General features: G+C 42.0%; 2 protein-coding genes across 4 annotated transcripts; both read right to left on the bottom strand.

Annotated features, from left to right (window-relative positions):
• Positions 1-98: 98 nt before the first annotated feature.
• On the bottom strand, positions 99-6,932 carry LOC111665456 (CLOCK-interacting pacemaker). 3 transcript variants are annotated; one of them, XM_023420470.2, is made up of 4 exons: positions 6,655-6,932; positions 4,309-4,518; positions 2,774-2,973; positions 99-2,435 (listed from the first exon to the last, which is right to left on the bottom strand). In XM_023420470.2, the coding sequence occupies exons 2-4, from the start codon at positions 4,481-4,483 to the stop codon at positions 1,404-1,406; spliced, it is 1,407 nt and encodes a 468-aa protein (XP_023276238.1). In that variant the 5' UTR covers positions 4,484-4,518; positions 6,655-6,932; the 3' UTR covers positions 99-1,403. The 3 variants fall into 3 exon arrangements, with proteins under 3 accessions (XP_023276238.1, XP_023276236.1, XP_023276235.1); XM_023420468.2 differs by having other exon boundaries at positions 4,309-4,491; XM_023420467.2 differs by lacking the exon at positions 6,655-6,932 and adding an exon at positions 6,277-6,566 and having other exon boundaries at positions 4,309-4,491.
• A 647-nt stretch (positions 6,933-7,579) lies between these two features.
• Positions 7,580-11,577, bottom strand: ccnp (cyclin P). Its single transcript, XM_023420471.2, has 9 exons — positions 11,422-11,577; positions 10,869-10,994; positions 10,508-10,583; positions 10,014-10,183; positions 9,723-9,821; positions 8,894-9,049; positions 8,546-8,704; positions 8,259-8,437; positions 7,580-8,102 (listed from the first exon to the last, which is right to left on the bottom strand). The coding sequence occupies exons 1-9, from the start codon at positions 11,473-11,475 to the stop codon at positions 7,934-7,936; spliced, it is 1,188 nt and encodes a 395-aa protein (XP_023276239.1). The 5' UTR covers positions 11,476-11,577; the 3' UTR covers positions 7,580-7,933.
• Between the last annotated feature and the right edge of the window lie 30 nt (positions 11,578-11,607).

Raw genomic sequence — 11,607 nt, 5'->3', positions numbered from 1 at the left:
AAAATTCTTTTTTTTTCTTTTTTTCCTTTCTTCCCTCAGGGCTTGTTTTCATAATATGAGATGCAAGTTGAAAAGAGTCATATGACAAACTGAAAAAGTCACATTTTCATGTATCGCTTTATTTAAATACCTTAAAATTATGAAAAATACACCGTATAAACCACTTTAAATCTCATAAATGTGTGCGCTGCTGGCAGTGCTGTCATATGCACAAGCACAGCAAAATGGAAGAAAAATCATACACATGCCACACGTATAAAATCACTTAGTCAACATACTTTTAAACATAAACCCTGTCAAACTCTCTCACGCACACATTGCAAACTGTGCTCCGTCTATGAACAAAACAGATGACCACATAACACCAACAACCGGTGGCTTGGTGCAAACAAAAACATCATCAAAGTGAAAACGGACAACAGAGCTGCTGCATGAGAGGAAATGGTTGAACTGATTATCTTGAAGATGCTGTGTTGAATTCATAGTCTGGGGTTGAATTGCTTCCATTATCACAAGACGTGTTTATATAAAATAGATAAAGACTTCACTGAAGTAAATTTGTATGATAACCTGTGGTGATGATGAGCCCTGATAAAGCATAAAAATATCAAGTGATAAAGAGTTTTAAAGGCTTTGTTCAGAAGCATTTGAAAACAAGTCCTTGCAACAGTCCAGTGTAGTGCAGTCTGTTACGTTACAGAGGGATTTTCTCTGTAGCATTAAGCTCCCTGAGAGCCTTTATGTTCAGCTATGTTGTTTTGAAGGCACCAACCTTGGTGACTGCTTACCCTCTCTCTCTCTTGGGTGAAATAAATGATGAGAAACCATTTTTTCAACATTTATCTACCAGGAGATTGATTTATTCATATTTTCCCTGAATAAAGTTAGTCTGGTGTGACAGCAAAACGATCAAATTAACAATTAAAAATAGTACACACTCAAGTTATCATAATCGCATAAAGTACCACTTGTGTGTGCAAGCCAATATCCTCTTCCTCGTGGGGAACACATTTTATCTTCACATAATCTTTTAAGTGGCTCACATGCAGAGATGCTCTCCACCTATGTGTGGATCTACAAAGTCTGCAGTGGTGATGCAAAATGGTGCTTTGGGAATAAATAGAACTTTAGTGCATTAATTACAGGATCAGCTTTCAGATGTCAAACACTTAACTCTGGTGAAGGGAACTGGAAACAAAACTGCAATATGTACAGTAAGCAATAAAACTGAGTCACCTTTGGATTTCCATTGTCCTGCAGAGATATTTTGTGCAACCCCTTTAAAACTAGGTTTAAATAACAAGGGATAAACCACGAAAAACACACAATATCCAACATAGCTACTGGTTCTCCAATGGCTACCCTGAGAACCTGCTGTCCCTCTGAAGGCACCGCAGATTGTGCTAACCGGTAGAACTGTCAGGAGGCATAAAGGTGACTTTGTCTGAGGTTTTTTCGTCCTCGAGCATCCTGCTTTGCTCTGACTGAAGCTGCTGTGACACCGGACAGTTCTGGTTTGGGTCCAACAGGGTGGTGAGAAGGCGAGATGCTGGCACTTGTGAGTTCTCAGCAGCTAGAGGCCTGTTGGTTTCACCTGTGGCAACACTCTCCGGTTGACCAGCAGAGTCTGGATGAGACAGGATTTGTAAATTCTGCAGGAGTTTGAGGTTGGGGTAGCTGCTGGACTCGGCCATGGCTCTGTGTAGACATTCCCAGGCTGCGATACCATTAATGTTGCAGCTGGGGTTGCTGGCAGCCTGAGACAGTAGCTCTGCGTGCTGGCGCAACTGGGCAATGTCTCGCTCTGTGGCGTTGCTCTGTTGCAGCAGGTCTTTCGTGCGCAGTGTAATTTCCAACAAACCTGACTGTCTGAGGATTTCTACCGTGTTGAGAAAACGGCGATGGCGAGCACTGGTGGTGCCGTTTCTGTTAAGCCCTCTAGTTGGAAGGGAAGGGGAGGTGGTGGTGGTGTGGACACTTGACACAGATGGCGAGCTCTGGCTCGAGGAGGCAGTAACGGAGCTGGAGGAGGATGGACTATCTCTGGTTGAAGAGGAACAAGGCTGCCCAGAGGCTGAGACTGCTAATTTGGGTTGCTTATAAAGGTGCTGGTCAGGTAGACTCCTGGTCACAGGTGTGTTATCACTCTTGTGTTCTGTGCAAACCCTCTTGCTCAGATTCTGGGAATCCCCATTTGATGAGGATTTATCAGGCGGCTTCTTACTGGGGTGTGGTGCAATGCGGGGGTAGGAGTTGAAAATAGGCAGGTATGTGCCTTTTATTTTCTTCCCTGTGACGTTGGACTTCCAGGACAAGGTCTTCTGGAGCTGCGAGGTGGTTGGCAACAAGCTAGGCTGCTGGCAAAGAATCATGTGGGGAACACCAGAACTGCCGGACTCCCAGAGCACCTGACCTGTTTTCTGGATGGTGCCCGGCTAGTGGCAAAGGAAGGAAGAGGAACACAAGTACGAAACACAGAGAAATCAAGGACCAAAAAGGAAACACTGTATTTGAAGGAAGGGAAGAAGTAAATGTACATTACAGAAATATGAAGACAACAAACGTATACACTACCACACATGAATGGAAAAAAAAGAACACCAAAATAACTGAGATGCTCCAAAGAGTTGAAATGTAGCCCAGAATTTTCAAATACATACCATTCTTACAGTTCCAGTCCTTATTCTTAACATCCTAATTCTTATATTTGTTTCTAAATAAATAGTACGTATCGAATTTCCTACGTCAGTGCCTGCACCTACACCTGCCTTACCTGCTTCAGCACCATGTTCTTGATTATGTAGATGGGTGGTAGCTCATGGCCTGCTGGCATCAGGGTATGATTCCCAGGATTTCCTTGCCCACGTTCTTGGTTTTTACCTGGCTGTGTGGTTTCTGCACACTCACTGCCTCTGGACTGGCTTTTGTTGCTGTGCTGGTCCTCCACATCTGTCTGCTGCCAGTCTGAGCCGTCTGCACAGAAGACACAACAGAGAGAACTGAGAAATGCTGACAGAGTAAAGCCATGCTCAAAGGGACAGTTGAACTGTTTTAACATAGTAAGTTGGTAGTGATACTGTTGCATTTTTAAACTTTTACTTTATGTTCACAAAAGGGAAGTGAAGAGAGACAGACATGCTGACAGTTACAGTATTCACCTTGGCATACATACCTGTGAAAACAGGTTTGTCATGTATTTAATGACCATAAATTACCTTTACCGTCTGTCATTTGATGATCAGTAATTAATGCTGTCATGCTTACATTACATAACGTATGATGTACTTTGGCTGTTGCGCATTAGTAACCCGCTTTGTAGTCATGTTTGTGGAAAATGCTATAAAAGCCTCATGTTGACCTTGCTGTTAACCTGTATAGCCACCAGAAAGCGCTGTTGGATTGGATTTGTCCACATGAATGCTGTCCTAGCAACAAAAGTTACCTGTTTCAGCACAGTACTGCTTGTATAACTAGTACAGGCATAAGAAATGTGAGTTACTGTATCCAACTACATAATATGTGACATTGTTTTTTGTTGTTTTAGTTTTTTTTATGTCAGACCACACTGATTCATACAAATTTATCATAAGCTTTGCCTTGCTGCAAGAAGGCACCCATCATAAACGTATCACACCCTATACAATCCAACCATACATTACCACTGACTCACCCATTTAACAGCATTTCCAATTACTGTGGTTTGGATTAGACTCAGGTTTTATAAGAGTCACGTTATACAACATCGTTGCTTCAGTAGTTAGTATTAGGAAAGCAGCACATTTATCATGTTTTGGCTCTCTGGATTTGAAATGAAATAATGGCTATGAGATTGAAGTGCTGACTCTCTTTTTACATCAGTTTTAGGTCAATGCAGCAGGATAATGATCTTTAATACACAGCCACGGCAACCAAGGTCTGGTCAAACTGACGATTTTGACGATATGACGTCTTCATTGAAGTATTGGTAACTTTCCTCAATTAACCTCTGTCCCCTGAATTTTATGGGGTTTAGCAAGAAAACGTTTACAGTTCCTACACGCGTCAACTGACATGGATGTAAACCTACACAAATTAAACCTGAAGATCAACACAGTGACCTATTTTGTCATTGTTTGATTTCAAAACCAAAGAAAGTGCCCTGCCCATTATATACTGCACTGTTTGTCCCATCCAGCTTTTCTAATTATTACTGCCTGTGCTGACTTGTACAGATACACGTGGGAGTGTATGGGAAATAGCTATAGAGAATCAAACTTGGCAATTTGTCAATTCTCTTGTCATATTGCTGCCACATTTACGTCAACTCACCAGAGTAGCCAGAGTCTTTTTCTGAGCTGCAATGGGAGCCCCTTCCACTGGAATCGTCGGCATCTTTTGAATCACGTATTGCCAGCAGAGTCGTACTGTTGCTCTTATCTTTAGCATCCTTGCTGGACGTGGCACAAGGACTGTGCTCGCTCAAGCAAGACTGTTCCTTAGGCATACTGGACCCTAATGAGAAAACACATGATATTCTGTCTGTAAATATTGGGAAACACAGACATAATAACATATTTTCAGAACTGTGATAAGACTGATAACATGATCACATGACCAATTATGTCTATCGGTATAGAAAATTAAATTGAAATCCTTTAGATGACAACAATAATCACACCTTTGCGGCAGCACCAGTTTTATTTAAAAAACCTGTTGTGTTAATGCTACACATACCTCCTAGATAAATATCATGTTGCTCCTCTTCTCTGTAATATTGGGCAGTCTGTAACAACATTTCCCCGAATTCTTTCCTAAGCTGTTTGTGCAATATATTGCATGACAACTTTACACCATTTTAGTGGTGTTGTCAATGCTTTTCTGCAGGTGAATCCACAATGGCACATACTGGCGGTTGGGTGTTTGACTTTAGGGGGTGTAACCATGGCAACTTTCACACGATAACAGCCTGTGCATTACTTCTATTAATACCTCACAGAGAATACTGAGCCTGTTACTCGGTTGTTAACCCAAACAAAATGCTGTAATTCAAGCTAACAGACAGAGACATGTCTTTCATGCACCTGCATGACAACTATCAATCTGGAAGCTGCAGCAGGCAAAATGGCACTCCACATATGTCCTCACATTTTGCCTGTCAATGGCATCTGACAGATACCTGAGCAGTGAAAGAAATGTCTGACAAGGGGCTTTTAAAACAAACAAATAAATATATAATTAGGCTTTAACTGATCGAACAATGTGGATTAAAATTAGTACAAGGCTGATAGAACTGGATTAAATACTAATTTGTCCATACATAGTTTGAGTTATTCACCAGGAACCTATTGTACTACAACTCATTTGTCTATAAGAAAGTGATGCCCTGTGATGCATAGGTACAGCACCCCTATAGTGTAGATACACACAATTTGTCAAACAGGGTTTGGAGGCAATTACTGTATCTGATGGTACAAAGTAAAAAAAAAAACAGAGGATTATGTAGTACATGGGTGAACCATTTTGGGAAATTATCTGCCACACCACCTCTCATAGATGACCCTGCACAACATCATCGCTCTGCTGTGCTTTCTCTTGTCTCGGAGAGGAGAAGATGTCTTTTACGAATTGACAAACTTTGCAGTTTCTATTCAAATTTTTAATCTACACTGCAGCAAGATGTAATGCTCTGCCGGGGAAGACACATGTGTTAGGTTTCTAATTGATAGTTGACTTTTTAGATCAGCAGTATAACTTCAGTGTCAACTCCTGTCAAGGCAATTTTGTTTAAACTGCCATAAGTTAGAGCTTTCCCTGAACGGGCTGTACAGTCTTTGTCCCTGCAGAGGTCCACTAGTGCTCTCCAATATTGATAAATACAACGTCTCCTTTTTCACGGTTTATTTCATCTATGCAGGAAGTATGTAAAACTTTTGATATTTCGCGAAGGGAGTGGTTCCGTGAAGGCAGCACATGTCGCTCTCAGCTGAGGCAGCAGCAGCTACCCCCCCCCCCCCCCCCCCCCCCCCCCTTCCTCATGTTATGTAACCCTTAACTTTGAGTCCTGCCCTCTCTAACATACACTTCTCACACCAGTCGTACACAAAATACACAATAGACGAAGTGGTTAAAATTTTAAACGACATTACGTGTCGTTATTACATTAATAGCCACGTGAAAAAAAACGTAAAAGTTATAAAAGAGTGAAAGCTTGAATAGGAAGTGCAGAGATTTGGCAATATCACGTTTTCTCAAAGCCAATAGATTTATTATCGCTCCTACCGACATTGGAAAACTTACCTCTAAATGTGCAACAGCCAATTATTTCCAATTAAAGATCGTTTTTCCCCTTATGCTCAGTTTGAAGAAGCCGGATAAAGCTAACGTAAACAAGCAGGACCATGCTGGAACTGTTATGTCAGAATTACAGTACAGAAAAATTAAACATTTTTCTCTTTGTCAAAAATGCCGTGTGATAAGACTACAGTGAAAACGGGTTGAGCTAAGGCAACGTCTATCAAGCTGGTCAGAGGAAGAAACTACATATCCGTTTGGTTTCAATATATAACACACAACTATAAACAAAACACAGGATTTTGTTAATAACACCAACTAGTCCGTTAAATTCCAACTCTATCAGAAGTAATCATATTGATTTTATATTCAGACAGTACTTACATAAACGTTTATCCAACAGTAGCAGCAATCAGGCTTTTGTTTTGAAATCCCGGTGGCTAATTCTGGCTAGCTTGACGCCGCCGTTTGACGCTACGACGAAATGTCAAAGAGTAGGGGGAAGAAAATACATAATCAATATCGACACATTACGTCATTAGAGCCTGTGTGAAGGTACAAAACTGACACAAAGCAGCCCACTGATAACACAATTAAACATGGAGCTGGTAAGTGTCGGTCTGCCACCTTAGTTGGACCCAGGCCCGCCAGATGGACCACCTACCAGACACAATAAAAATGATCTGTCTGTGCACTGAACGGCCATTGGTCCGTGAGAAAACTACGACAGCCAATCAGATATTAGACAGCGGTAGTGGAGGAAACCAAAGTGTGCAGAAAACAGGCTTGTTGGAGGATAAGTCACGTTTAGGATCGAGATGAAATCCATGCGCCAAGAGCGATGATTCAGTTTAAAAAAATAAAATAAAAAACAAGGCTGGCTGAGGTATGAACAAGAACTTGATGAGTTCAAACTTCAGTTATGTTGTTGGGTTAATTCCAAACAGCCTGTGATCACGGATTTGCACACAACTAGCCTTTGACAAGAAAGCCTGCATACACATAGGCCAACATTACTGCACAGGACAAAAGTGACACTCTACAGAAAATTAAAAGTTTTAGAGTACACCTGATGTGCATTTGTTTGACATTTAAATACCGTTGACATGAAGTTGATGTAGCAGCTGTCCCACATTTTTTTGTGACTCCTTTGAGCCAATCAGCTGTGTCAGCTTGCTTGTGCATATGAGCAGGAGTGGCAAACAATGCAGTCAGAGGTGCAGTACAGTGCTTTCATGTAGAACTGTCATCACAGCCCGGTGGACTGGTAGAAATTTTAGTCGTGCAAAAATAAACAGCTGAAACGCCATACTTTGCAGCAGACACTTTATTTTTACATTAAAACTTCTCAAATAATTTGATAGACAGCCCACATCCTCTCCACAAATGACAAGACAAAGACAAATCACAATTCAAATATTTTCAAAAACCGGCTGCAAGATAAGACAATAAAACAGGTGTGCCACTAGGCTGGCTAAATCTCAAGCATGCTAAATGCATGCAATTCTTTGTCAAACAACATTTGGCATTAAATCTTTTACACTTCTTCCTCACCCAATTCCACATTACATCCTCAGGATCCAGAGGAGTCAAGTCGTCAAAATATATTAGTCTAAGATCTCCCACCATGAGGCTTTGGGAGTTCATGTGAGACTTGTGGACATCAAGTGCATATACCCAGCAGAGCAGAGATTTTCTTTAGACCTGGGTGTCTGCTGACATGCATAGTCTCTGGGGAGGAGAATTTAATAAAAGTAGCACAGGTCTCTCGGGTGTGGGCCTTGGCTGCAGCATTGGCCAGAATGTGCATGATCCTCAGCAGGGCAGTCTCACTGAAAAACAACCAAGCATACAGATGTCAAACTGACAGTGAGGACAGATGCCAGAGCTTTTAAAAGGGCATTGTGGATAAGAGGTCATCACTCAATGGCATGTAATACAAGATGGTTGAATAAGGGGGGGTGCATCTTACAAGTCAAAATACACACCTGCCGACATGGACACTGGAGGCCAGACACCACGCAGACTCCCCCTCTGGTGTCAGGGGCTCCTGCAGGATTTGGCGGGACAAGCAGAGGGCTGCTCCTGCCAGGTGCACAGGCAGAAACACCACACACTGGCCCTCCAAGAGAGACAGCTCCAGCAGATAACGAGCCATCCACACCACCTTGTGGCACAGATGACAGGGTGCATTGCAATATCACTTGCACTTAAAAAAAAAAAAAAAAAAAAAAAAAAAAAAAAAAAAATTAGAAAACCAACAATGTAGATCTACCTTAGCACTGCAGCGAGCAATGGAGGCAAGAAGGAGAAGGAAATGCAGAGGAGGACAGTAGGACAAATCAAACTTCAGCCCACAGAGGACTTTGCGCTCCAGTCGCAGCAGCTGATGCTTAGTGTAGGTGTGGTCCATCAAGTAGCAGAGTCCAGACACCTGGAAGAAGCAGCTCATATCAGGAAAAATGTGTCTTCTTAGAGAAAGCATTTGGTTTTTATGCATTTCACTCATTCAAGGTCTAAAGAAGAAGAAAAAAAAAAAAAAAAAAAAAAGTAACATTTTTCATCTCCCATTTATCAATTGACTTTCTCTGGGTAATTAAAACTGCCAACTAAGCCAGCATACCTCAGGGAGGAGACACTCCTCTTTCTTTGCAGCAAGGAAGAGGCAAACCATGCCGAGGAGCTGCAGATTGGCAGTGGTCACTTTGATCTGACGCAAGGAGCAGTTGAGGAGGTGTATGGCCAGATAGAGGGTCTCTTCCTGGAAATGCATTGTCTCCTGGTAGGAAATAAACAAGGCATTCAAGATTGAAGACCGCTGGGAAAAAAAAAAAAAAAAAAAGACCAAGAGCTTATTATAGCCCATTTTCTGGTTGTGTAAGTAAGTCACTGTGCCTGGCCAAGAACAAGTACAGTACATAACCCCCATAAAACTGTAATTTTACACTTTGGTGTTGAAAGGATTAAACAAATGAGGTATGTGTTAAGTGAGCTGTACAGGTGCTAATTTTGTTTGCGTTTGCTAGAGCCAGGTTCTCTGTTCCCTCTGGTTTCCTGTGTTTGTGGTAATATAAGCTAACTGGCTGCTGGCTTTAGTTTCAAATTTACCAGACAGACAGTTCTCATCTAACTCTCAGTGAGAAAGCATTAATAAGTGTTGCTGCATCGAAGTCTGTTTGCCCATTGATTTACCGCAACCTGAGCTCAAATGCAATCTCTACCCCAACCAGTTATGTTTGTAGGGTGGAAACAGACTGACGAGTAGAGCATTTTAGGTCAGACTACTCCTTTAATGAAGCCTAATTCTCAGGTGACACAATTTAGATGGCAGGTCATCTAACATAGCATTTGAATTTTCTTCAGAGCCCAACAACAAACATATGACCTTAAATTACAATTAGACAAGATTTGTTTTGTGGGAGAAGAAATCTTCTATAAACAGTGGGACTCACATGAACTTGAATGAGCCAGTCTACCAGGACAGCTCGAGTGGCATCTGTGAAGTGCCGGGGCAGGTCAGTGGTGGGTAGAGCGTTCCATGTTTGAGTTCTCTGCAGGGTGAAAACAGAACAGGAGGCACACACTAAATAATTAAACATCTATGTTGTGATAATACTGTCTTCTTGGTCGTCCCTCTTGTACAGTTAGTGATGAGGTCTGCATACAGCGCATTTTAGGATAATGTTCCTCCCTTAAAGAGAAACATACTCTGACATGAAGCATCCCTGTACATCATGTCTCACCATCATGTCCAAGAACACGTCCCAAGCATATGTCCGGTCCCATATGAGGCCCAGTTTCTCCAGTGCCATCTCTACTTCATGGCGCAACAAGCTGGGCACCAGCGCCTGCAGGCTGTGAAGACCCTGCAACCCATGAGGGTAAAGAAGCACAGGCTCCTCCACACACCCATCTGCACAGGGTGGAAAACAGGAAAAGATAATAATAATACAAATAAATAATAATAAACACCAATAATAATAACAACAACAACAACATCTTTGACTATCTGAGCGCTGACAATTTGTTCCACCATGGAGAGTTCATGTTACATTTAGGCCTCAAGAAAAAAAAACAAACATACAGTCATCCTGATAACTCTATGAGAAGTGTAAACGTTGTGGTCATCCCCATGTTAAAGTGTATTTCACTTTGGTATTAAAAGAAGTTTGAAACCTTTTTTTTTTTCCCCTTTAAATGTTTTATTGTAACTGTTTTTTTGTATTGATTACACTACCAGCTGAATGTGCCCGACTGTCTTCATGGAAACCCATGATGATGCCTTCTTTGGTTTGCAACGATAACCTCCTCTCCTGCAAAAAGACAACACCTCACACATCAGTGCAAAATTTCCCTTCAAATGGAATTGTTACAATTATTAGAGGAAAAAAAAAAATAAATAAAAATACTCCAAGCTGATGCTCTTATCCAGAAGTTTACAGTGAATACAACAAAGAGTAGCTTCTGTTCCCTTCACAGCCTGACATTCCTCTAACCACCAAGTCATCATGGAACACCAATATGCTCGGAAAAGAACAGGACGAGAGATACACTAGTATGTTTTGGGCGAAGGGTGACATGCAGGACAGAGGTCGTACCCATCTGCGTTCTGGCTCCATTTTGACCGGGGCCATCTTGGACTCGTCTACTTCTACAGGCTGCCAGCGATCTATTGGCCCACAGGCATTAGCCCAAGTTCTTAATGGGGCTCGCCTCTCATCCACCTGGAGGGACAATAGAAAATCTTTACTGATATGATCCTGTGACACTTAAACACATTTTTATGAGCACAACTTCTAAAAATCTAATGTCTTTGATAGTGACTGTAGGGTGGCTGCAGTTCAATGTCTTCATGACAGTCAGTTATCAGTGGACAGGAATGAAGAAATTAAATTAAAATGGTGATTCACTTCAGGTCATCACAGCTCAAGGCCCTGCTCCAGCCATCTAATCACAGACTCTTGACACCTGGGATTATGGCAGGTGAATGCAATTACTTTCCTGACAGCACAGATAAAGGAGCAGGCATGTATGTAGAGTAGGCAAAGCATTTAAAAATACATTTTTAACATAACGTACGAGTTACCCAGGGAAAGTTTAATGAAGCAACATATTGCTCCATATCGTTGAGCGCACTGTTCAGATGCTCACCTTCTTGTGTAAGTCCAGCAGAGGCTTAGAGTCGGAGAAACCGGTCCTGGCCATAGTCACAGCCGGAGACAGAGTTTCCGTGCCGGACCTCTGCAGCTACTTATTCAAGGGTGTCGGCGGAGGCCTGGAGCAGATAGAGTAGCCATGCTGCCCGGACAGCCCCTATTATAGACAGGTGGGCCGCAC

Source organism: Seriola lalandi, unplaced genomic scaffold (assembly GCF_002814215.2).
Source record: "Seriola lalandi dorsalis isolate HSWRI2012SDOR001 ecotype SW California unplaced genomic scaffold, Sedor1 jcf7180002054642, whole genome shotgun sequence".
In the NCBI taxonomy this organism is placed as follows: Eukaryota; Metazoa; Chordata; class Actinopteri; order Carangiformes; family Carangidae; genus Seriola; species Seriola lalandi.
This window is presented reverse-complemented; position numbering and strand designations above follow the sequence as displayed.

What these genes read in the sequence shown, in the direction of transcription:
- LOC111665456 (XM_023420470.2), bottom strand. Translation starts at nt 4,483, where the DNA reads ATGCCTAAGGAACAGTCTTGCTTGAGCGAGCACAGTCCTTGTGCCACG. An exon ending in AAAAGACTCTGGCTACTCTG is followed by an intron (nt 2,974 to 4,308) that starts GTGAGTTGACGT and finishes TCTTCTGTGCAG; the next exon opens with ACGGCTCAGACTGGCAGCAG. An exon ending in AGAACATGGTGCTGAAGCAG is followed by an intron (nt 2,436 to 2,773) that starts GTAAGGCAGGTG and finishes CTTTGCCACTAG; the next exon opens with CCGGGCACCATCCAGAAAAC.
- ccnp (XM_023420471.2), bottom strand. Translation starts at nt 11,475, where the DNA reads ATGGCCAGGACCGGTTTCTCCGACTCTAAGCCTCTGCTGGACTTACAC. An exon ending in TGGAGCCAGAACGCAGATGG is followed by an intron (nt 10,584 to 10,868) that starts GTACGACCTCTG and finishes GTCTTTTTGCAG; the next exon opens with GAGAGGAGGTTATCGTTGCA. An exon ending in ACTGGCTCATTCAAGTTCAT is followed by an intron (nt 9,050 to 9,722) that starts GTGAGTCCCACT and finishes ATTTCCTACCAG; the next exon opens with GAGACAATGCATTTCCAGGA.